A 26,309-nucleotide genomic window follows, 5' to 3' on the forward strand; every position below is an offset into this window, starting at 1 on the left:
GCTGACATCGCGATTGCGATTAGATTAATCGTGCAGCACTACTCGCAATGAGTGAAACATTTCAATAAGCTTCAAGTCCTATATCCCCCAAAAGTACAAGCAACCGATGTGCGATGAAGGCAACGTTTGGTACATTTTAAGTTTTCAGTCTACAACGGCAGAAGATTCATCTGCGTTTAAAGACTATGGTACATTTAATGGGGAAATGTAACCATGACGAAAAGTTTGTCTGTTTGAAAAATAAAAATGTTTTTGCTTATTTTTTCCTTCAGTCAGAATCTCAGGACCAGGTGTTTCTGCGCTGGACTACAGGAGAGACGGCCACGATGCACATCCTGGTAGTCCATGCCATGGTCATCCTGCTGACTCTCGGGCCGCCCAAAGGTAGCAGAGATAGACACACTGGCCCCACGGGACACCAAGCCCCTAAATTTGGTGGCCAAAGTTGTTGTTTTTTGGTGTGTGGTCCAAATGTAAACTGTATTTAAAAACTATACAGAAAATTAAATTTAAGGTAACACAGCCTTCCTTAACTGTGACACTTCAGTAAATGAAAAGTCATTAACAGAATGAAAATATATAATTATTTACTGTAATAGAGTGATCTTATTTGCCACCTTGTAGCTTTAAAATGTCACTTAAACTCCTGCTTCCATTCACTTCAAAGCATTCATTTATGTTTTTTTTTGTTTTTTTTCCCCCAGTCTGCCTTTTGTGTTTCTGGTTCTTCTGTAATCATGTTAGCAGTTTGAGTAGTTAGGCTAGTAAACCCATAATGTTACTTCAGTAGTCCCAACATATCTGTAGCTACTAGCTTGCCGGCGATGTTGCTGTACTGTTCCCTGGTTTTGTAGTATTTTTAACTAAAAGGAGTGAAGGATTTAGGGTGTTTGTGAAACTGTAGGAATCAGGATGTTTGTGTAACTGTAATGTTAATGTTGCTTTGGTGAAGACTTGCAGCGTCGTGGCCACAGGGGGTCACCTAGACGGGATCTTTGGTGGCCAAAAAGAGAAACATTTTGTGGCCATGGTTAATGTCTATCCCTGGGTAGACTTGCTTACTGCTACAGTTTACGTAACCTTGCAACATGTTGTTTACATTGTGTAAGGCAGTGTTCAAGTTTAAGTTATAAAACTACGGTATGTGTTTCTGTGTGTCATTTCAGGAGAGAGTGACTTCTACTCTCTTTTGGACATTTGGTTTCCCGACAAGAAGCCTCTCCCCACCGCCTTCCTGGTTGACACCTCAGAGGAGGCCCTTCTGCTGCCTGATTGGTTGAAACTGAGGATGATCCGTTCAGAGGTTTCTCGATTGGTGGATGCAGGTACAACCTTCACAATAGAAAGCTTCCCACTACACAAAACATTTGTTGCTTGCTAAACTTGTATTTACTATGATACAATATATATAATTCCCCCATAGCTTTGCAAGACCTGGAGCCTCAGCAGCTGCTACTGTTTGTGCAGTCCTTTGGCATCCCAGTATCCAGCATGAGTAAACTACTTCAGTATCTGGACCAGGCTGTCTCCCATGATCCACAGACCCTGGAACAGAACATCATGGACAAGCGTAAGAGTCTCCTGAAGATATTCTGCTGCTCTGGCAAAATATTTAAATTGTATAATCTCATTTTGGGTTTCTTCTGCAACAGACTACATGGCCCATCTGGTTGAGGTGCAGCATGAGCGAGGTGCCACCGGGGGGCACACTTTCCACACACTACTCAGCTCCTCTCTGCCTCCACGTAGAGGTCAGTGTCTTTATCCTCCAAGAGGCGGACTGTGCACCACTTAAACAATATACCGTATGACACTAGACATTTAATGAATTCCATTTATGTTGAGTAATCTAATCATTACAATGGTTAACAACACAGTATCTGTTTATGCTTAGACATAATCTGACATGGGATGGGAGTGTATAAAAGGAGGCTGACAAAAAATATGTATTGTAAATGGTCTAAATTTGCTCGTTTTAGTTATTTCTATACCTGCATGTCTTACGTAATACTTCACCTCAGTCTATATGTTAACTGTGTCTGCCATTAAAGATTCTTCTGAAGCGAGCAAGTCCAAAGTTACCGTGGAAACCCCCCATAGCTCTGTGAAGATGAGGGCAGCCAATCAGATTCCTGTGATCGGGCCTGATGATGACCTCACTGGCATGATGCTTCAGGTTGGAACTTTTAGCTCTTTTTTCACTATGTCCCCTCTCTCTTTTTAGCTTGTTTTTATAACATGGTGTAAAACGCTTGAATTGATCTGTGATTAGAAAATAAAATATATTAGCATTGTGCTGACATTCTTGTTCTTTTGTTCAAAATCACAGGTTTTAATTACCGTAACAAGATATTTAATGTATTTTATTTTTCACCTCAAACCTAAAGGCTGGGCTAATATGGCTAAACAGAAAGACAGAGGGTGGTTGCCAGCCATTAAGGTTGAGTTACATCTCCAAATATTTCACTCAGTAGCCTCAAGGCATTGCATTGAAATGTTCAAGACAGCCTTGTCTTTCACTGTTTCACTCGTTTTTCGCTGTTATCTAAAGCTGTGTTGTTATGCGATCCTGGTAAGGCTTTCTGAGAGCAGTACAGTAACTAGTAACATGAGATACGATTAAGAAATATTGAATTTCCCTTGAGTTTCTTTGAGAGCAAACACGGGATTTGTGAGATCCTGTATTCTAGTATGGTATCATTGTTGGTGCTGAGCAATCATTACAATGGTGTTTCTGCTCTTCCCAGAGATCACCTCTCAATTAACCAGTGTTTCCAATATTGTGACAACTTTTTCCTTTGATTTTCTGTTAACTTTAACTGTTAACTAACTTTAGTGTCTGTAGGTGGCACTCTATTCTTTGTCTGTTAAGCCGTTGTGAATACCACTGCTTATGCTAACTACCCAGTTCTACCGTTTAGTCCAAACAAATCTGAAACATAAAAGGTATTATTATTATCCTGTGCAGCAAAGGGTTTTTCCTGGAAAAGACCGACCTGACACTGGGTGTTTAGAACATCAAATGTAAACGCTTTCATGAACTGCCTGTACAGTAGGTTGAATCACTATTGCATGTCTCAATTGGCGATGGAGTGTAGCAAAACTGACATGTGGCTTATCATTCAGTTGAACTAGTTTACTGATCCGTTTCCCTAACTGCTTTTAGGTCTTGCAGTGAATGACCTTTGTATCTACCTCTGCTTCCACAGATATTCCCCTTAAAGGTAGATGCTCGCTGGCACGGCCCTCCTCCCAACCAGCTCTCCCTGGCCTTGCAGCAGGCCCTGGCTAAAGAGCTGATCCGGGCCAAGCAGGGCCACATTCAGCAGGGCGGGTTGGCGATGCGCCTCCTACAGGCCATAGCAGCCCTGCTCACCTCTGCCCATGCAGGGCCCATCGTCATGGCAATGCACCGCAACCACGCCCTCTCCTGTCCTCTGATGCGCCAACTGCATCTCTACCAGGTATGGCAGAGTGTTCATCTGAAAAGTACATTTCATCAAACAGAGATATGATTGGATTGTAATATTTACCTTTCTTCCTCCCCTTTCTCATGCTTGATTTCCGGGCTTCTTAGCGCCTCGTGTCCCAGGACGTTGCTTTCTCCTCGCTGTTCCTCAAAGTCATTGTGGAGATGTTGACCTGGTTAGAGAACCCACCTGTGGAGGCCGGGCCGCTAAAGACGCTGCTCAAATCCTTTGCTGGCCAGTATTCTCACAAACACAGGCTCAGTGACGGTGAGTTGCCCGACCACTTAACGCTTTTCGTAATGCTGATGAATTCACTGTATCTCAAGTGTGTCTGTCCTGCAGTGCGTACAGGTTTCCTCCACCTGGCTGAGGCTCTGGCATATCGCAGGGACACCGAGGTACCAGTGAGAGCCATCATTGCAATGCTAAAGGCCAGAGAGCGATGTAATGCAGAGGCTGAGCTCATTAGCAAAGGTATTAAGTCTATATTACTGTTGTCATGGTGATGGTGTGAATGTGCCCAGATTCAATATGAAGTGTCAAAACTCTGTAGCAACAACGCTAGCGTCACGGCCAGTGCCTCTAGCATTAACAGTAACATTAACATCAGAGCTCATTTGTCCAGAGACTTCTAGCAAAACACTGGAACCATGACACATACTGTAAATGGCTGTCTTCCTCAAACAGAGGTGGTAGCTCACCTGGTTAACTGACTTGGGTAGCTCAGGCGAGACATCTGCGCATCCGGACAGCCCGGTATTGTTGTATACGAGGGCCCCGTTTTAAACGATACCTCGGTCCATTAGGTTGGACGCACAAGACATTCACAGTACACAAAAACAAAAGATGGCTACAAAACAGATACACTGTGGCACACTATCAAACTAATGGACACGCTGTGGCAACTGGGCGCATCCATCTCGTGAGCCATTATGAAAAGGGGGAGAGGGGATGACACGACTACGGAAGCCTTATATAAGGACATTCACATCACGTCACTAATTCAGCTACGCCTCCTGATGGACAGCCCAACTAGTACACAATTGTACACAAGCAGGACCGTGACACTAGCCGTAGTATTGTTGTCTTTTTGAATTGGTGGCTATATGGCACAGTAGCCTCAGACCTGCTTATGTAGTTTCTGCCTCTTTACTGTCCCTGTATCCCCCCAACCCTTATATATTATACCGTAACATTTTAGTCTTCCTTGATACCAAATGAGACCAGCCATAGCAGTGACTGGCTTTGACCTCTTTGAACTTAATAATAATAATAATAATAATAATAATTGATTGCATGTATATAGCGCATTTCTAGATACGAAAGATACTGTACATATCAGGGGAGGGGAACTCAACTCATCCACCACCGATGAGTTCACCACACATCAGCTGTCACGGTGGAGAGTTGTGCCAATGAAGTAACGAGGGATGATTAGGTGGCCATGGTTGAAGGAAGGCCTGTGTAGAAATTTCACAGGAATTTAGCCAGGGTGAAATTCTTGCATAATGTAAATTCTTGCATAGATGTGCATTATCTGCACTATGCTGCCACTAAGCCAGAAAAGATGTTTCCACATTTAACTTTTGACGTGGTGACATAAGGATGCAATAATGGCAGCTGTCCAAAACCTATTATTATAGCATGTTGTTTGTTCCTCAGTGTTACAGGGACTGATGGAGGTGAAGTCGCCTTACTTGGAGGAGCTGCTGTCTCTGTTGATGACTATTGGTACACAGAATGGGACAGCTGGCCCTGTTGCCATGGTGATTTCACTGCTGCTTCAGGGGAGTGAGGAGAGGGCTGTGAAGAAGGAAGTCGATTCTAACAAGTGAGTACCGCATTTCTATTTCCCTCTCAAGTCATGCAAGAAACATTTATATTTGAGAGGACTGAATGACAAACATGGCTGGCCGTGAAAAAAATACCGAAATGGTACTTGTTGTCTGTCCTTGTACCTGCTTGTAGACTCGTATTCGATTTGGCTTGGAAATCCTTCATTGGTTTTGCGACTTTCTACTGACTTGTACACACCTCCTCTCACACACACACACACACACACACTCACACTCTCTTTCTACTGACTGTACACACCTTCACACGTTGGGAAAAATCATATAACACTCCACAGAATCCTCACCATGTTGCCTCTTAGACAATGAAATCACAGTCATGTTGTCAATGAGGCGAGTACATACTGAGAGCTTCTGTAAAACAAGATGACAAGTTACATGTTTAATTGATTTGATAGCATAGCTGAATGGGCTAAACACACAAAACGAGATTTTGGATTGTTTTCATACACTGTGAGCCCACATCACACACAATAGTTAGTTTAATATTTCAGCAACCATTGCCTGTACATGCTCAGCTGAAACCAAGGCTAAGAACAAAAATAATTTCCCACTTGTACTGTTCTGAACAGAAGACAAAAAAATCTCAACAACACTTGCCATTAAAAAAATCATCATAATGTTCAGGTAAACTTTGACAAATGCAGGCCACTGCAGGAGGGCTCTTATTTATAGTGGACGTATTGCACAATTTTTTTTTTCCGGGGTCTTGAATGCTGTATGAATTCAATAGATGTAGTTCAAATTTGTACATTGGTAACGTTTCAGTTTCACCTTTTTCAGCACCTGTGAAGTGACGAGGACAGGACTGAGTTCAGGGTTGCTGGTTGATTGGCTGGAACATCTTGACCCTGAGGTCACTTCGGTGTGTCCAGACCTTCAACAGAAACTGCTGTTTGCCCTCAACAAGGTAAGATATGCATTGATACTCAGCAGATGATGTAGGTCTCTTGCCTCATCACACTGAAGTCGGTCTTTATGCGGTGTTAGTAATTGTAATTTCTTACCGTTTGCTCATTTCAGGGACGAGGCTCCCCTGCCTACAGACCCTACCTGTTAGCATTGCTTACCCATCAGTCGAACTGGACGACCGTCCTGCAGTGCATCAGCACTCTTCTCAGCAAGCGGAAAGACCAGAGGTGCATAATGTTATCAAAAATTTTATAAAAACGTTAAATGTCATCACTGTCTTGTGTGCTCTTAATAGATTAATGTCATTAGCCAGCACTGATTTGTTCTGTTTCTGATGAGACTTTGAGCATAATATTATTTGCTATTGTGAGAAATTACTTTTTAATGACTTTAACGTTGTCAGACTGGACCCATCATCAGCCCTGGATTTCCTGTGGGCTTGCAGCCACATCCCGCGTATCTGGCAGGGACGTGACCAGAAGATCCCTCAAGTAGGATGAAAAGCCCACACACAAAGTTCAAGTTGTCACACTTTCCCCTGCATTTTTAATGAGACATAAATCTAGAGTCAGTGGGAGTTCATTCTAACAAAACCCATGTCTCATACATTTCCCTTTTGGTCTACGCAGAAGAAAACTGAGAAGTTTGTGCTGCGGCTCAACCCGGAGGAGCTCATCAGCCTGGTGGACCTGATTCTATCGGAGTCGGAGCTGAACGGTCGCGACTCGCCCCTCGACAAAAGCACCCTGGACCAGGCCTCCTGCTCCCTCATACAGGCCAGGCTTCCCCTGCTTCACTCCTGCTGCAACGGAGACCTGGAAAACATCAAGAAACTCTCAGAGTATCTCATCAATTGCACAAAGAAATGGGAGGACAGGTACAGTAAGCTGCACCAGTTTTCAGCTAGTATAAAAATTAGGGCTGTCAAAGTTAACGCGATAACGCGTAAAGGCAAATTCCTTATAACGCGCGATTAACGCATGCACTTTCTGTGATGTTTGAGCCTTGGTCCGACCCGTAGTTTGGGAAATCAGGAAGCAGTAACATTGATAGCAAGCAGAAAGAAACCTCCGTGAGCAGAAAAGGAGGAAGAACATTGTTATAATGGCAAGTTCAGCTTAAAATTGAGAAGATGTCCCGCATTTTGGGTGAGGGAGAGAAAGAGAGAGCGCGTCAGTGCGATCAGATCGTTGCAGGGAGAGAGAGACACACACACATGACACAGACACACACACACAGACAGAGAGCGGGGGGCGGAGAGAGGGAGAGACTAGAGAGAGAGAGAGGCAGACAGTGAGAAAGACGGGAGGGCGATCAGACCAGAGTCAGAGAGAGACCAACGGGAGAGCGGGAGAGAGAGACCAAGAGAGAAAGCGAGAGGGGGAGAGAGCTGGCACACAGCTGCTCCTGGATAGCAGGTTAATTTCACACAGAGCATCCTGAGAGATGTGTATTCCCAGTAACTAGTAGCAATAATAACAATATACCAATGGCCAAATACTTACCCATACTAATGAGAATAGCTACTACCCATATTAATACAACAGTGCATCTTTGCACAAAGCTCCCATGTTTAAGGTACCTTGGTTTAAGTAGATTTAGAACAGATAAAAAATTGTGCGATTAATTTGCGATTAATCACGATTAACTATGGACAATCATGCGATTAATCGCGATTAAATATTTTAATCGATTGACAGCCCTAATAAAAATACATAAATATAGACACCTTTGTATTGCTGTCTCTTTTTTCAACTCCTCTCTCCTCTGCCCCCTCCCTCCATAGTTAAAGACACATACACTTAACATATCTTGTTGTACAAGGTTCACCAAAATGCCCGCAGGCGATCCAATCTGACACGTTGTTTTGTTCTTTCTAATTAGCCCAAACACGGAATGTCTTTTTTTCTCCTGTTATGGTGCGCTGATGAACTTTGGGTAAATCACACTAGATTTTCCTTCTCGGCGCAGATGAACTTTTCAGACTTCCTCTGTCAACCACAATACTGTGGAGCAGGGAGAAGTCCATAATGAGGTCTATTGGTGTGAAATGAGTCGTCTGTAGTGTAGTATGATCTCTTTAAACGCTCAGTGTGTTCTAATGAAGGCAAGAGGATTAGGGCTGAAGCTCTAAACTCGCCTGTGTTGTGAAGTGCTGCTCTGACTTAGCTGTCAGAGATCAGGGTGCAACAAAACCTCCTTTCATCAATATGTCTCTGCTTATTAAACCACTTTAATGAGGAAACTTTGGCCAAGGTCAGGCAAAATTAGCTTCCGAATTACAATATTTTAAGTACAGCTAAGCTGTCTGCTAAAATGGTTGCTACTGAAAACATGGTTGGCTATATATATATATATATTTTAAGTAAAGGGTTTGGCCTTGTGTTGAATAAACACGATTGTATGTTAAGCATTCTTCTTGCAAAAGCTCACTGCCAGATAAGCTGGTGTTTATTCCAATTACACATCAACTATTGAACAAGTAGTGGAGTCTTTACTTGGTCAAGGTCGTTGTGATTTGCTTAAGGCGTTGCTGTAATAATAAACTCTTTGATTTGTAGAGAGTGCATCATTTGAGCCTGACAAGAGCCTTAGCTAGTAAGAGGATTTGATGAAACCGCGGTGACTTGAAAAGGGAATAGCTCTGATTTTCATTCATCAAATGTTATTCAATGTGCCCAGTTTGGATTAATGAACATCTACTGTCCCTTTATAGATGATAGTGAAATGCTTTGTCATGCTCCCTAATCTGTGGTCTCATATCAATATACTGCTCTATTGATCATCACTGAGTTGGAAGAGATGGATGAAGTGATTGTGACAATACCCAGCTCATTTTCTGGCAATGTTGGAACATTATCTGCTTTACATTAGTACCGCTATGCAGTAAAGCTCACTTGGGTGTAAAAGCTGTAACAAACTTTCTGTGGCTCCACAAATTCAGCCAACCAGTCACTGCCAATAAACTCCAGGCTATAAAACTCAATTACATCAGGGATTTAGAGTCTTGATTATTTTGTTACTAAGCTGCTAGCTTCATGAGGGAATAGGTCATATTCACAAATAACAATTAAACAGTCCTAAGCTAGTCTCGCTTACCAGACCTATCTCCATATTAGCGCTGTGCCAAAGGTCTGGCTCAACCTACTGTCAAACATTATTTCATTATTAGATTAACCGACTAGTATTTTGGTGCCAACTAGTGAGGGTAGCGGATGTTTAAATGTTTAACCGACACCACATCCCTAATCATCAGTGTGTATAACATAATCAGTCACCACTGGCCACCACTCGACGATGATGACAATGACGTCATCGCTCTGGCCACCACTCGACGATGATGACAATGACGTCATCGCTCTGGCCACCACTCGACGATTGTGGGGCATGACATCAGTGATTTATGATCATCAGCCACCACTCGGGACACTGGGATTTTCTGACCTACTAGAAAAAGTACACTGGAACGCCACTCAAAGTTGGAGCTCCAAGTTGTAAACTCAGGGAAGGTGGGGGTGTAATCTCCCACGACTTCACGGAGAATGAGTTGTCTGACATCACCCAACACACAAAACGGTATTGGGTGATGGGTGACGTCACACAACAGTGTTGTGCAGCTGGAACGCTTTGAGGGTCGGAGGTGGGACTTTTCAACTGGCATGCAAATGCCAACTACTGATGATGTTGTGGCCCACAATCATCGAGTGATGTCATATCCACTGATGATGTCATGCCCCACAATCCTCGAGTGGTGGCCAGAGCGATAACGTCATGGTCATCATCGTTGAGTGGTGACCATTGACTGATGACGCACTGTTGCCTCACAGCAAGAAGCTCGCAGGATCCGAACCCCGGTCCGTCCCAAGGTGCTTTCTGTGTGGAGTTTGCATGTTCTCCCTGTGTTCGTGTGGGTTTCCTCCCACCATCAAAGACATGTAAGTTAGGGTTAATACTCCTGTCTGTGTGTGAGGCACTGGCAGTTCTAACTGGAGATCCAAGGGACAGCAGTTGAAAATTATACCAGCGGTTGCATGTTTGACAGCTTACTGCTCGAGTCGCCCAGGGCAAATAGGAAGCAAGTGATCCCGTTATTCTCGGTGTTGCTCGACTTCTTCAAAGTTAACTGGGGCCACCCTTACAGCAGCAAGGGTCCAATCCCCGGTGTCGCCTCCCAAAGCTAGGATGCGAGCAGAGCATCCAAGGGGTTTCCCAGCTCCCCACAGTGGAACCGGAGGTGGCCTCCCCCCTCCTCTACAACAAAGGAGCCCGCTCTGCCTCTGCTTTCACTACCATGCCCTCCAGGTCTGAAGGTCACTACCATGCCCTCCAGGTCTGAAGGTCACTACCATGCCCTCCAGGTCTGACCGCTTCCAGACCGGTTTGACGCAGCGCCAGTGGAGCTACAAGGCAAGTGCCATCGTCGCCAGGGTGCTCAATGTCACTACCATGCTGGGTTTCTACAAGATCAAGCTCTGTAAGCAGTGTGTGGAGACGATGCAGTGCATCGCTATCCAAGCCACAGGGAGAGCCCTGAGCACAACAGTCCTCCAGGAGAGAACCCACTGGCGGGCCCTCGCTAACATCAACGATAGGGAGAGACGGGGTTATTTGGTCCCTCCCTGCCTTCCCTGTGAGAAATCTTCATCTTCTCCTCCTGGTGCTTCTTCTTCAGCTGCTCAAACTTGTGGTGCAGCTCTCTCTCCTTACCTTTCAGCTCTGCTTCCATCTCCTTCACTTTGTTGAAAAACATCTGTGTCATCTCCTGCTCTTGATGCTGCAGGTCACCCAGGAACCCTTTCCTCTTGGCCTTGTACGTCTCCTGAAGACTGACCGGCTGGCTGTCAGGGTCTGTGTCTTTGAAGCCCATCTTCTCCAGTTTGCAGCGTCTGTAGAGTTCGTAGTGGCGGTCATGGGTCTGCTCCCTCAGATCCTCCATGTTCACCCTGATCAGCATCTGTCGGAGCTTGACAAAGTCACAGTGGCTCTCATTCTCCACTTGCACGACACCCCAGGGATACTGCCTGGCTCTCAATGTTGTGTTCCCCACTTTGACCTCCTCCACGCTTCCCACCACAGCAAATGGCAGGTGGGCATTCATGGAGGCGTTTTCCTCGGCGACAGCCTCATCGTCTGTCGGAAACTGATAGATCTGGATGCCGTTACTCACAAGCTCGCTCATAATCTTAATTTTGAAATTGCGAAGCTCGCTCATTGAGATTGTGTCCGCTTTGGCAATGATAGGGATTATGTTGACCTTGCTGTCAATTTGTTTCATGGTGACGAGGTCGAGGGATTTGAGCGAGTGTCCTGTAGGCGCAATGAAGTAGAGGCAGATGTGGATCCTCGTGTCGTGGTAGTTGAACAGCGAGCGCTTGATCTTCAACTCCTCCTGAAGATAGTTTTCAAATTGAGTGTCGATGTAGTCGACGATGGGCTTGTGGCTGTCCTCTTTGTTGATCTGGTCACCAAAGCCCACAGTGTCTACAATGGTCAGTTTGAGATGGACATTGCCCTCCTGCAGGTTGTAGGTTTGCGTTCGCAGGTAGACAGCATTTTGGTCATGGCTGGCCTCTTCATTCTCAAACGTGGTGTTGAAGAGTGTGTTCATTAACGTTGACTTGCCGATACCCGTCTCCCCTACGCAGAGGATGTTGAAGCAGAACCCCTGTGTAATCGATTTACTGACCAGCTGATCAGGCAGGCTGTCAATTCCAACATGGCCATCCAAAGTCAGGTTACGCTTCTTTTCATTTGGGAATATGTCAACATCCGTGGCAGCCATGGTGCAGTATGGTGTTTGTGTGCGTTGAGCCGAGCAGAGGCAAAGAATTGGTGATATCGAAATCTCGAATTGGACCGGTCCTAATTATAGGCTCTGCAGGGATGGATTTGTGATGTCATCAGTGAGTGATCAGTGATGATGTCAACAGTGATGATGTCACCAGTGATGTCCCTCGAGCAATTACATTACTACTATAATACGGCGGCGTTTACTACTACTAGGCATCTCGCGTGCTACACGCGCTCGATTCCTAGTGCGACCCTGCAGCTCACATACGTGGGACAAAATAGTGGGACAAAAATTGAAACAGGACAGACAGAGAACAGAGATTGCCCGCCACGTGCGCTCGATTCCTTCCTGTGCTCGCCCGCTGTGCGGCCTCGCTAGCTCGGCACCTGTGTTTACCCTGCCTTTTAGACACAAAATGGTAGCTGTGAAAAAGGCCCATTGTGCATTGCTGTGCCATGCTGCCCTATTATAGTAGTAAGATGATTTTATGTTTGTATGTATATTATACATATGTATATCATATTTTTAGCTGCGGCCAGCAGCTCTATAAGTCACTCTCCAAATGCCTGACATGTAATTTCATCCAGTACCTGCAACGGCACCAATGGCAGAGCTTATACCCGCAGCCTACTTCCGTTGAGTTAGACAAGTCATAAGCTAATAACATGTGAATTGTTAAAGTGAGTGTCACATTACTGTCTTTAGTGGCTTCTCCCTAAACTATAGCATCTACTTTTGTGGTCCCTCGCCCCCCCCCCCCCAGTGCAATGAGTAAGCGGTGCCAGAACCTGCTGCTTCAGATCTACCTGCACTTCCCTGAGGTCATCCAACATGTCAGCCTGCCTGACGCCACCTTCCGCAGCGGAGGGGCTGCAGACGGCAGCAGCTGCAAGGTAAAGCTTTCTTGCATGTTTCACAGATGACATGGTTCTTGCCAACTCCTTTGCATTTTGATGTCCCTCCACCTCCACCATGGTACGCTGGCATCTGTCTGTCCATCTGTCTGTGTGTAGAGGCATTCTTGTGACTCAAGAAAAATACATGAACGAAACTTCACACTCACACGACTGGTTCACCCTATAGAGTAGATGATCTGATATTGGAACTGCATACATTTGCATATTAATGAGGAAAAACTGATTTTCTTGAAGCTACTATAATGATACCTCCTGTGTGTTATGTGAGGACAAGTATGTTGACATAGAAATATGTGCTAATTAATGCTTTAATTAGCTTAATTAATTACCTAATTAGCATAGGTAGTTAGTTATGTTTAATATATCATGGTAATTATGGCAAGACATTAGGCAGCTCAAGTGCCTCTTGTTTAAACATGCATACATACCTCAGTGAGTTTATGGACAGTCTATATATAACCAGCTGCTCCATAACTGGAACTGAATCTGGATCCTTAATCTGGTAACACAAGGGCTCAAACCTGCGAACCCTCGTGTTGGTGCAGGGAATCTACCGCCGCACTACCCGGATGCCCCGTGCCATATCAACTTAATCAAAGAAAAAGTAAATGTTTTGTTCTAGTGGAAATTTAACCTCACTAGAAATCAAACGTGCTACCGAGGCTCGCCCACTGCGGGCTCGCATACGCGGCTTTGGCTTTGAATTTTCACACAACTGTCACAATCCGCTCCTCATATACATAAAGAACTATTCTGTCCGCTGTATCTCTGACTACACCAAGAAAACACAATATCCCTTGTGTTTTATACTTTTTTTTATACTATTGGAAATGCAGTAACCATGAGTGGGGATTTACAAAGTCATTACTTGCTTTATGTTTGTTTTCTCAGCTTGACGTCCTGGTCCATCGCCTGGTCACATTGCTTGCTGAGACAGGAGACTCAAAGTCTGCTGAGAGCCGAATGTCTGACGCCAACCTCGCCTGCAGGAAACTGGCTGTGTCCCACCCTGTCCTTCTGCTCAGGTAAATTAGATGGGGGTGAAATGTATGCTCCTGCACCCCCCCAACCCCCCCCCCCCCCCCCCCCTTCCCTTCCTCGTTTTTGTGGTTCAATCTACACTCACACACTCTTTTGCCTTTCTGGTCAGACACCTGCCCATGATTGGGGGTCTCCTACACGGTCGCATTCACCTCAACCTGCGGGAGTTTCGGCAGCAGAACCACCTGACGTTCTTCACCAACACGCTGGCCATCCTGGAGCTGCTGCAGCCGCTTGTTTTCCACAGCGACCACCAGAGGGCACTGCAAGACTGCCTTCTCTCCTTCATGAAGGTCCTTCAGGTGGGTGGCTCACACACTTAGGAACTGACACCGCAGGATTTAGGGTCGAGTTTAGACATAGATATCTGTTTCTATATGAGTTTTTACAAATCAGAGGTCTACAGTAATGTTGATTGATGTTTGTGCCACATGCTTCTTGCAGAACTTTCAGAGGAGTCGTTCTCCACTGGCCTTCATCAATAAGTTTCTCCAGTTCACGCAAAAGTACATTACCCATGATGCAGCTGCCGCCATTCCCTATCTACAGAAGCACTGTGACATCTTGCAGTAAGTTTATCAGTGCAGCCATATGTACGTTTTGACAATACATTTTTCGAAAGGGGTTTTCATGGCTCAAAAAGAGGAAGAGGTGGTCCTAGAGCCCGACCAATATGGGATTTTTGAGACCGATACCGATTGTAGTTGAGAAAGAAATTCACCGATTACTGATAGGCGGCCGATATAGTGTTTTTTTTGCTGGAATCAATATAGATGTTTTCTAAGGGGATTGTGCACCAATATGACTATGCAAAGGTACTTAGAAGGCTGCTTTCTTAAACAAATAACTTTATTAAAGAATATTTACCATACATGTAATTTGTCAACACATCGGCGTAACGCCGCAATTACAAATGACAGAAGTCCACCAAGGCAACGCTTGTTAGAAAATAGTGTTTTCCATGAAGACGCCTGTCAGAGTTTTGTCAAGAGCTATTTGCCACCTCGTAACTCTCTATGCAGGAAAAACCCTGCATGAATGAGTTACTTTTTATATTACTGCAACAAATTTGGTGACATGAGTTTTTGTTTTGCTGTTCCTGCTACCAGGGCCCTGTGCTCAGAAAACCCAGACCTGCTCCAGCTGAAGTCTCTGCTGGCTGGACTCACTTTGCCAGTGAAGAGCTCTTCTGCAGAGATTGCTGCTGAAGACGGAGATGGTAAGCAGCACTGCTCCCATATCAGCGCGCTTAAAGCTTGTGCACACATGTATAGCTGAAACAGAACATTTAACGCGTGTTATATGGTTACATTTGGGGCGGCTGTGGCTCAGGAGGTAGAGCGTGTCGTCCACTAACCAGAAGGTCGGTGGTTCGATCCCCGGATCCTCCAGTCCGCATGTCGAAGTGTCCTTGGGCAAGACACTGAACCCCAAATTGCTCCCGATGGCCGTGCCATCACCCTGCATGGCAGCTGGCTGCCCTCGGTGTGTGAATGGGTGAATGTAGGCACATTGTAAAGCGCTTTGGATAAAAGCGCTATATAAATGCAGTCCATTTACATTTTGGGTTTGTAAACATTAAACCCACAGACCGTCTGCTGTAATGTCTTTTGTGGGCTCTACAAATGCTACAATTTGTACAGAAACTATATATTACTATATAACTACTATATATTTTGTTTCCTTTTTGTCAGACGACTCGTCCGCTGGCTCCCTGCCCCTAGTCAACATGTCAGCATCTGTGTCGCTGACTGCCGGTGACATGACTTTGTACCTGAAAAAGATGTCCAGAGGAGAGGCAGTCGAGGGTAACTGACACACCACCTCTGCAATTTGACATGTACAAATCCAGAATAAGGATGAGCACTGTGACTATGCTGATTTGTATCTGCCATCTGCTATAGATGTACTGGAGGTGTTGACGGAGGTGGATGAGAAATCTAGGAGGAGTCCAGAAATCATCCAGTACTTCATTGTGAGTCATGAACAACAGCAACAGAAGAAAAAAGGTCAAGTCTAGTGCCTCTGTGTTGTGTAACATGTATTAACACCACCACCCTTTGTTACTGTTTGTAGAACGATCTCCAGAGACTAATGGCTACCTCTGAGGAGCTGTGTCGGAACATGGCCTTCAGCCTAGCACTGCGCTGTATCCAGAACAATCCCTGGTAAGTTCACAGCACTTTTAACGCAGTTCTCAATTTGAGACATGCCACCTATGGGAGGCATGGTGGAACAACAACACCATATGCGGAGAGAAAAAGACAGATTGGCATCTTGCTGCTGTTTTTTGTGGCGCTGCAATGAATAATTAATTAGTCGATCATCAGAAAATTAATCGACAGCTTAATCAATTAATCGTTTAGTTTAATTTTAAGAAAAATATATAGTAAAATGATCTTGTTCCAGCTTCTTAAATGTGAATATTTTCTGGGTTCTGTAGTCTTCTATGACAGCAAACTGATTATCTTGGGGTTGTGGACTGTTGGTCAGGACAAAAGCACACATGTGAGGATGTCATCTGGCTTTGGGGGAAAAGTGATCAACATTTTTCACCATTTTGTGACATTTCATAGACCAAATGTCTAATTGATTAGCCAAGAAAATAACCGACAGATTAATCGATAATCAAAATAATCGTTTTTCCTTTTTGGTATTAATGCTTCCGTGATATGTTTGTAATGTGAAATGCCAAAGAGAGGGGGAAAAGGGAATAAATTATGATTTCCAAACTAACCAAGAACTGGCATAGGAAGTGAATGGAAACACTAACAAATAATGCACTGTGCTCCTGCACTGATGTTGCAGCTCCCACCTCCCTATACAGTTAACATGTGCAATACAATACAATTCATGCATATAACCTGTGAATATAACATGTACCGTGTACACTGTACAGTATATATTTTTCTAAAATGGCCATCTCTGATAACTGTACTTTTGCCAACTTTGTACTTGTTCCTGTCACTTTGCCTTGCTAACTTTGTACTCTCTCTGCCACACTTGGAAAGACATTATAGTTTGTGCATCTGGTCTAGGTAATTTCCACATTAGAGTAATGCAACAAAAATACTAAAATAGTCAGATTCCTTTTTTTTTCTTTCTTTCAAAAAGAGGCATGTTTAGAAAAAGTTGCTGGTTGGAACAGATCTCCGGCTGTCTGACCAGAAGCTACTGCACTAATTTTCTTTGCTACCTTTCACCGCATTGTCGGTAAGTAATACTGTGTGTTTTCTCTGGCGCAGCCTGGCAACAGACTTCCTGCCCACCTTCATGTACTGTATGGGCAGCGGTAACTTTGACGTGGTGCAGACTGCTCTCAGGAATCTTCCAGAATATGTGCTTCTCTGTCAAGGTAAGACTAGCCTCTTTAATCACATATTTTTACTTAAGGGACTTTACCTTTACATACTGGGTGACAGTGGTTTGGTAGGAAATGAACACTTGATACCAAGCAGCTATGCTATGCTTGTCCTACATTATAGTCAGACAACAACCCCTTATTTTTCCAGCAGGAAAATGCCTTTTAGCGAAACATGCAACCTAACTGAGTGTATGTGTGCTTTGTTGAAGTATATTGAGTAATCAAAAATAATCAAAGTAAAAAAAGATAATCAAGGTAGGTTACACATCCATACCTGTATGTTGTAACTGTTCTGTGTCTCTCTGTCTCTCTCTAGAACATGCAGACATCTTGCTCCACAAGGCGTTTTTAGTGGGCATCTATGGACAAATTGACACCAGTTCAATGATCGCAGAGTCGATGAAGGTCCTTCATATGGAAGCAACAACATAAACAAGAAGAGTAGGCCTACACCTCCACATCTGACTAGAAGCGGTGTCATGACATTTTTTGCATTCCAGAGATATACCTTTTTTAATGCCTTTAGCTCAACCTGTTCTGTAATTTTATTGTGGCAGATTGATGGAAACTGTGGCCCTTAAGTTGTATTGATTGAAGGACTCTTCACTGAGCCTGTAGCAACTGATGGTGTAATAACTGCTGGATAATTTAATAACTTGTAGGAATGTAATAAAATGTCCCTCTAAATGAGTTGAAAATCAAATAAAAACCTGTTGATGTAGTAAATTGCTGGATAATGAAATATAAGATGAATGTAATAACTGGAGTTGGTACCGTACATTAGTCAACATTATTATAAAGAACATCACCAGTTAAAATGTAACTGTAATGTAATGTAATTTCTTATACTTTTTCCTATATACTTATTGCCGCATTGTAGCCCGCACAGCTAGAGAACAGTCATTTATATTCAGCCATGTACAGGATTTTCCCTTCATTGTAACTTGTTCTCCTTTATGAGCATATCTATATACTTATAATGTATAAAAGTTCAAATAAACCAAAGACCTAAAACAAACAAAATGTTAGCAGTTGTACAAAGCAAAAAAGCAACGGCATATAAAAAGGAACACGACTGACGTTTAATACATTTTCAACCTTTTTAGAGGGAAATTATAATGACATTTGTTATTAAGTTATTACATTACAGTAATTACATTATCAGTTGCTACAGAGCTCTGTGTATTTGGACAGTGACTCACTTTAATTTTGGCTCCATATTTTGGATGTGAAATGACATCAGTATAGGGCTAAAGGGCGAATTGTGCAATTCACTTTTGAGCTTAATTGGTACATTGAAATAAATGTGATCATCCCATCTCATGGTAGTGCTACTGGCATCATTAGGGCAGCACTTTTGTTCTCCAATAATTTTGTCTAATGTTTATGACTTTCAGAAGTCAATATACTGTAACAATCTACATGCATACAAAAATGAATACCATTGGCACTTAAATGGTATAAACAAATGGCTGTTTTTTTTTACTGTTCATCCTATCCATATCATAGGAATACCCTCAAATTGACAATTGGCATTTAAAGTTCAGAGTCAGTATTTTTATTTAACATTCAAATAATTAAGTCTGAAACCAAAACAAAGATACGTGTTGCTGTGCTAATACGTATGAAACTCACTATGAATTTGTGCTTAATTTCGAAAAAGCAGCTTAGTGTTGAAATTGTATCGTAAAAGCACGGAAATTTCACAAGAACCAATTATTACCCCTCATATTAATATTTCAGCACCTCAAACAAGACGGATGGGGGAAGAAAATAAATGGAGCAAGGCCTTGTGCCCTTTCATTTCATTCCAATAATTCTTGTATGCTGATAAAAGTGGAAACAGCTGTCATAGGTCCGCTTGCTTTTCACTGGGCTGTAGCAGACAAATTAAAGGCACGGTGCTCACGCTGTGATGGAAACCAGTTTGCCATGAAAGTGTGAGTTGTTTTGCCCAGTGCCACTGACTTCAGCTGAAAACCTCTTGATGGAGTCAAAGGGATAAGCTAAACAATGTGCAGGCATGCCGGTAAACCAGGAAAGTGGACGTTCCTATTGATGGTAAATTAACCATGGCGGTAATTGTTCAATCACACAGAGCCGAGGGCCCTTTGAAGACGTGATGTGGGCAGCACAGAGGCTGTTGGTGGTGTTTGGTTACCTGAGAGAATGTGGAGATGAAGCGGCTGTATGGTGAAGGTTGGATCCTCCGTGAGGGCGAGACATGCCCACACTGGTGGGTCAGTGGAATCCGTCATTCAGGACTAACAGGCGACTCGGAAAGCTGCGCTGACTGGACCGTTGAGAGCAGTCTGTCTCAGCGAGGCCAGCACTGCCTATCTGCAGCTCTCCTTCCTTTTAAAATGCCATACAGTAACTGAGGCTAGAACTGGGGAAATGCTTCAAAGCTGCCTGTTCACTGCTTGCTACTTTGTGAGGTATAATAATGCAAAATGAAAACTGCCTTTCACCTACTGTATTTAAGCAACAGAACATAGGAATAACATTAGTTTCAGGTGTTTCTGCTCTATTAATGTGTCAGGAAGAATGATGGAAGAGAGGTGTGACAATGATCATGAGAGGGATTCAAAACCATGATATCCCATGATGATGACCCCAAATATTTTAATTCTTTAATATGTATCCACCCATACATACAGTACACGTACATTCATTCATGTATGTTTAAATTGATCATGTGTAAATCCAATATGATACATCCTGCCCTAACCGTCAACAGCCTCCAACTGCTGTTTCTGGGCGATGTGTTAATTGCACCTGTAAGGTGTCCTATAACTAGCTGAAAGCTCTGTTTATGGTTATCCATCAACTTACTACACAAGTCCTAGCAGCCTGGGCTCTTGGTCAGGCGCCAGCATCCCATTGGCTGGGCAGCAGTGAGGCGGAACAGAGATGAGTGACAGCTAACGAGGAAGTGGAGGGAGGGGGGCAGGCTGTCGCTGAGCGCTCTGATGGACCACTGACAAGTTAACAACCTCTGCCTTGATTCATCATACCAGTGTGGATGCTGCCAAGAGCCTCCACCTCCATCGGCCATTTTCCCCCCATCACTCTCAGTTATCTTCCTGGTGCAACTTTTTGAGGCCGCCATGGGTTTGTTGATTTGTAAAATCCTGTTTCTGACATACTTGGATGCCCGGCGCACGGTTCCCACTGCTTCATCCTGCTCATATAAAACAGGACAATGAATGTGGAGTGAGTAGGAATGTGACCAGCGGAGGGATCCTGGAGTCTCGCTCATGCTATAGGAGGGGCCTCGATGTGCTGCTACCTGCCCGCGCACATCTGTCTGCTCTCCGTCTTCCTCTCAATGGCACCCTGGTCTTAGATCATCTCCTCTTCCTCCACGCTTGAGTTGCACTTGGCTTGCGTGGAAAAAATGTGGACCGTCTCTCGCCTCTTTTCTCCCTGGCACTTTGATGTGTGAAGTGTGATTGCTCTTGGATTGTGGCCGCTTTCCCTTGAAGGTTTTGACATGAAAAGCAGGCTGGGCTCTCAGGTTTATCCCATGGCCAGTGATCCAGGACTAAAACAATCAGCTGCCTCACTGTGGGATACTATTACCAAGGAGAGTGAGGCACCGCGCATAGGGGCTTCCTCAGCCATGAAATACACTATTCTTTGTCTTGCCCGAGTTACAAACACATTCCAGACGTGATGATTGAATTATACCGATTCATGAAACCATTAATAGATTTGAGTGTGACTGAAGTTTGTGCTGGCCATTGACACTAAAATACATGTGCAAGCAGCCAGAGAGAGTATTCTCAGTGTGTTTGCAGAGGTGGAAGACTTAAAGTACTCAATATTTGTAATGAATAAAAAAAGAAATTAGGCTAGTAATTGCAGTTGAGATTGACCCAATCTGATAAATATGATAATGTGACATGTCATTAACAGCAGAGGCACAAGTGACAACCCTTAAGCTTCACTTATACTTTCATTAAATATTGATCTTATCTGTGCTCATTGCTGTTGCAGCCTGCAAATTACACCAGATAGATATATTCCCATGACAGTGGAGCTAACGATAATCATCCATCTTCGCGTGACATTTGGCAGAACTCTTGTTTTATGAGCTCGAGTGCCAGTCTAGTGGATGAGTAAGAAGGATACTGCGCGCTGTTCACCATCTGTATTATGTCAGCTCGTATCTGAACAAAGTCAAGGTAGAATGCGATAGTTAAGACACTTGATCAGCTCGTATCTGAACAAAGTCAAGGTAGAATGCGATAGTTAAGACACTTGAGCCATGTGCTTCAAGGAGAAAAGGGGGGCAAAATATCATCATAGATACATTATCATACACTACATTACCAGTATATTATAATGATTAGAATATACTGGTAATTCAAATTTCAACTCATTCAATGTGTCCTGCAAGAATTTTACAAGAGCAAAGGATTTTTTGGCAATGTGGGCTCTGTTTACATTTTTGTCCCACTCAAGATGTCATCAGTGATGTCATAAATCACTGATGATGTCACAACACTGATGATGTCATCAGTGATGTCATAAGATGCAAATTTGTGACATAAATCACTGTTGATGTCATCAGTGATGTCATAAGATGCGATGTTGTGACATCAGTGATGTCATAAGAGCAGGTGAGCCCGCACAGCGGTCGATCTGCAGGGTGTGCTCGGCCGTGGCATTGTGACATCATCAGTGATGTCATAAGAGCAATGGTGATGTCATCAGTGATGCGAAGTTGTGACATCATCAGTGCTCATCAGTGATGTCATAACAGCAAGTGAGCCAACACAGTGGTCGAGGCTGCGCATGCGAGCTGCAGGGCGGGGAGCCTAGGAATCGAGCGCACGTAGCGCGCGAGATGCCTAGTTACAGTACATCAAACTTGGTAACAGTTTGGGAAATGATCAGGGCATCACCAACTATATTTTAGTCTAGAAATGTGGCAATACAGTATTCTTTTAATAGTTTTTCTTGTACAAATGAGGTTAGATCTACCTCTCACTCTTATAAGAAGTAATAATTAGGCTACCTTTTTTCCTGTTAGGCGTTTTCACACTTGAGAATCATTCTGTTACCTGAGATCCATCAACATGTCACATCGTATTCCAGGGGGATTTCAGATGTCCCTTTCCCTCTCGTTCTTAATGAACGAACACAAGCTCAAACACGTCCATTTCAAGCTAAAGCCAGTAATGGATAAAGGCCAGCCCACTGGTGGCTTGTTAAACCTGAGGATAATGTGCATTGGGTCCCTCCAGTTTAAGGTCTGCTAATGATACTATGATTGTCATTTAAGCTGAGGATCTCCAATGTTGCCTTGTCATCCAGGGAGCTGGAAATACCTGAGAGGCCAATAAGGCCTGGCGTTATCCATTACTATTGTTGTCTTAATGCCCTTTTCAATTACCCACAAGCAGTTCTTTTGAACACAGGTCTGCAACTAATGTCAGAACCGCCCCCACCGGTTTCTCACCAATTTCGGCCCTGATTATCTGGATCAATGGGCATTAAAGGACCCAGGCACAGACAAACACAGCAGGGTGTGTGTGTGTGTGGGAGGGGGGGGGGGGTCTACTTTCAGACATGCCAGAAATCCCTCTGTCTACCTGTGTGCCAGGGACAAACGCAGATGGCTATTCAGTCGTCAGTCCCACCACACACAGTGTTTATTTAGCCGTTGCTCAAAACAGACACTTCTAATCTATTTCCCTGTTTCCTGCAGAGCTACCAGAGCCAAGAAATGATTTCTCTCTCTGTCTCCTTCTCTCCTTTTGTCTTTACCACACACACATGTATGCATACTATGATGCATACACACAAACATGATTGCATCCTGACTCGGATTAGACCAATTATGGATTTGCAATAAGGCTGATATTGGCCTTTTATTAAAATATTAGTTATCGGTCAGTTGACCTCTGACACGACACAGCTACTGTAGAGGAAGACAGTTTGTAAAAGCTGAGGTTGTGTTATATTGTCTTTGCACATTTCACTTAGCACTGAGTGGGTGAGCCATAGCCTGGTAAACCATACTGATCACGTGGACTCACATTCCGTTTGGTTCTGCAGATCAGCCTGGCCTCTGAGCCGTCCACACACGGAGTACTTGCCTTGACAGACTCCTTCAGCCAATCAGCGTCGCCAAATCCAATCGGAAGAACGTCGAAAACGTCTTTTCCACCGATAAACTCCGTTGCTGCATGCTCTTGTTCTTGTTTAATTATATGATAATGTGCAATAACTCCTTATGGCTGTGTTTATTCTACTGACGTTAACATTACAGCTCCGTGCTTCAGGAGCTGCCATACCATTTTTCCAGCGGCGTCACTGATTGGCTGGTTACGTTGTCAACTACGAGGCAGGTCCCTGATTGGTCCATGCACTTTGTAATTTCTGGAAGTCGCTGGGGCCGGGCTGGAGGCCAGACTGATCTGCAGAACAAAACGTATTGTGAGTTCACGTGATCAGTCACAAAATGTCGGCCATCATCATCAGCTTCATTCCAGAAGTATCAATCCCGGCATCGGCTTTCAAAAGCCCGTATCGGTCGACCCCTAAACCTGACCTCTTTATTACCGGGACCAGGGCTTAATTTAGTGTTTGAACAGGTGCAGATGAAAGGGCCACAGGTGAGGCGTTTGCTGTCCTCGCTGTAGCGGCGGGATGACCAGGCTGTGATTCACTCAGTCAGGTCTGAGCAGCGTCTCTGACCAGCTGGCTGCTGCTGCGGTCCCGCGCTGATCAAAGCCGCTGGCTCAGCGGTGACAACACTGACAGCCGCGTGTTTTTGGCGCCGTCTGAACTGACGAGCAGTTAGCGAGAAGTGTTGTTAGGTGATACGGATCTTCGGATTAATTGACACACCTGGGCTTCATTCGCGGAGACAGTGCTCATCATCATATCATCAGCGATCCGTCAACACTAAGCTACAGCTGCCCTGTTAAAAAAAAAAAGTGTTCATAATCTTCCTGTCTGAGATCTTAATGTGTTGAGGTGTTCGGCTACACTGTGAGACACTGAAGTCCTGTGGGTTTGGTAACACTTCCTATGACTAGCGTATAATGTTAGTGCTTTATAAGGAATAGAATGAGAAGGAATGGACTCAAAATACCTCATGACCATAAGAATGGATGCTGATGCATTCTATCAGAAGCTCATAAAACATACACACACACTTTACGCCCCTCGCCCTCATTTGGTCAACACAAAGCCACACAAAGATACAGTCACGAAAATGAATGTGTGTAGTTCACATCACAATGAAGGCGGAGTTTGAAGATGGGTGTGGTCTGAGCCCCCCCCTTCCCCCCCCCCCCCCTCCACACACACACACACACACACACACACATTGCCCCACCGGATTTACGCCCCTGGCCCACATTCGTTTTATCCCATCGCAAGATGGTCTCTCTAACTTTTGATACTAACTTCCTTACTTCCAGTACTGTACATCTAACTGCAGTTGTTTTATTATTTTACTGGTATAGAGTTTTGATTGCAGGGCTAACATTAATATTCTATAGGGTATTTCTACCTTTACTTAAGGAAAAGATGTGTGGACTTATTCTGCCTCTACTTGTCAAGCTGATTGCTTTAAGTTCCATCCTATTTAAGTCTTCTTGAAATAGAAAATAAAACATCCCTAATCAACAGCAATGGAGTAAATTAAACAGAGTTACATAATAGGCTACTGTAGGGTTACAGGGAATGAGAAAAAAAAACATTCAGGAAATAAGCTTTCAATTTGGTCACTTTGTTAAAGGAACACTCCGCCCATTTTCAACCAGCTTTGTATCATTAGAACATCAGTAGTATATCAGAAAACTGTAAACGGTTTTGAAGTCTGTCATTTAATTTGACAGTTATTGAGTGTTAAAGTGTGGACCAGTGACATCACTGGTCCACACTAACTCTCAATAACTGTCAAACTATTCATCATTCATCTAGTTTGACAGTTATTGAGAGTTGATTTGAGTTAATGAGTTATTAATTTGAGTTAGTGTGGACCAGTGATGTCACTGGTCCACACTTTAACACTCAATAACTGTCAAATTAAATGACAGACTTCAAAACAGCTTACAGTTTTCTGATATACTACTGATGTTCTAATGATACAAAGCTGGTTGAAAATGGGCAGAGTGTTCCTTTAAGTGTTTATCCTGAAGCAGTGGCTCAGTGTCTGTTTTCATCCCTCCCCTCACTCCCACAGGACTGAACAACCCTCTGTCTTCATTATGTCTCTACTGGAATAATTTGTTGTTATACTTGACAATGGTTAAAGGAGTCTTTAACTTTTTTGAAGGTGTACGTGTCTAACTGAACATTCACATCTTCACAATTCCGTTTCCACACATCCATCTCACTGATTGAAATTTCAGGAGCCAAAGGTGTCTTAACTTGTCCAAGGTAAGCAGAGAGAGAGAAATTGAGAGGACATTATACCATGTCACTATAATGTAGGCCAACAGAAAATGTCTATCTATGTGTTTGGGAAAATAATGATGCATTCAGTGAACACTGATAACAGCACGGATCGATACACCACCTATAAGCCAAGCCCTGCTGTGTGTCTGAAAGGCATGGAAGTCATGTGACTAGGATGGGGGGGGGGGGGGGGGGCGTCGAGGGGGATGGGAGGAGAGCCAGAGCAAGCTAAGGTGAGACCACCTCCACCACTGAAGTCTTACCTTGACTCTCCAGCCAACACCTTGCACCTCAACTGAGCTCCTCTGCCTACAGCAACTCTAACTCTTCAGGCAATCAGCTGGATTGATTGGCATCGGAGCTGAGAACTGCACCCCCTGTGTATATCTAGCGGAGTGGTTTTATTATAATGCTTTTTATTTCTTCCCTTCGGACATTGCTTATGATGCATTTCGCCATTCCCTCATCATTCCTGTAGGGCTCCACCTGGCCCTTTTTGGACTGAAGCTTAAGACTGGACTATCTAATAGCTTGGAC

The 26,309-nt window shown here is 43.9% G+C and overlaps 1 protein-coding gene and 1 pseudogene across 2 annotated transcripts in view; one reads left to right on the forward strand and one right to left on the reverse strand.

Annotated features, from left to right (window-relative positions):
* Positions 1 to 18,659, forward strand: part of ints1 (integrator complex subunit 1) — a 32,240-nt gene extending 13,581 nt beyond the window's left edge. The window contains exons 26-48 of the mRNA XM_083649413.1: positions 273 to 384; positions 1,167 to 1,325; positions 1,424 to 1,570; positions 1,653 to 1,751; positions 2,052 to 2,176; positions 3,210 to 3,464; positions 3,578 to 3,737; positions 3,813 to 3,944; positions 5,133 to 5,301; positions 6,107 to 6,233; positions 6,347 to 6,462; positions 6,639 to 6,726; positions 6,865 to 7,112; positions 12,790 to 12,919; positions 13,835 to 13,968; positions 14,094 to 14,286; positions 14,429 to 14,553; positions 15,094 to 15,203; positions 15,679 to 15,792; positions 15,889 to 15,959; positions 16,061 to 16,152; positions 17,230 to 17,339; positions 17,665 to 18,659. Coding sequence (XP_083505539.1) covers positions 273 to 384; positions 1,167 to 1,325; positions 1,424 to 1,570; positions 1,653 to 1,751; positions 2,052 to 2,176; positions 3,210 to 3,464; positions 3,578 to 3,737; positions 3,813 to 3,944; positions 5,133 to 5,301; positions 6,107 to 6,233; positions 6,347 to 6,462; positions 6,639 to 6,726; positions 6,865 to 7,112; positions 12,790 to 12,919; positions 13,835 to 13,968; positions 14,094 to 14,286; positions 14,429 to 14,553; positions 15,094 to 15,203; positions 15,679 to 15,792; positions 15,889 to 15,959; positions 16,061 to 16,152; positions 17,230 to 17,339; positions 17,665 to 17,780 — 3,132 coding nt within the window. The 3' untranslated portion in view covers positions 17,781 to 18,659. The remainder of the gene's footprint in view (positions 1 to 272; positions 385 to 1,166; positions 1,326 to 1,423; positions 1,571 to 1,652; positions 1,752 to 2,051; positions 2,177 to 3,209; positions 3,465 to 3,577; positions 3,738 to 3,812; positions 3,945 to 5,132; positions 5,302 to 6,106; positions 6,234 to 6,346; positions 6,463 to 6,638; positions 6,727 to 6,864; positions 7,113 to 12,789; positions 12,920 to 13,834; positions 13,969 to 14,093; positions 14,287 to 14,428; positions 14,554 to 15,093; positions 15,204 to 15,678; positions 15,793 to 15,888; positions 15,960 to 16,060; positions 16,153 to 17,229; positions 17,340 to 17,664) is intronic.
* Positions 10,818 to 12,017, reverse strand: LOC310787807 (septin-8-A pseudogene; annotated as a pseudogene). Its single transcript has one exon. The product of its transcript is annotated as a septin-8-A pseudogene (transcript).
* Positions 18,660 to 26,309: the final 7,650 nt, after the last annotated feature.

The sequence above is a fragment of the Poromitra crassiceps genome, assembly GCF_964638095.1.
Source record: "Poromitra crassiceps genome assembly, chromosome: 13".
NCBI lineage: Eukaryota > Metazoa > Chordata > Actinopteri > Beryciformes > Melamphaidae > Poromitra > Poromitra crassiceps.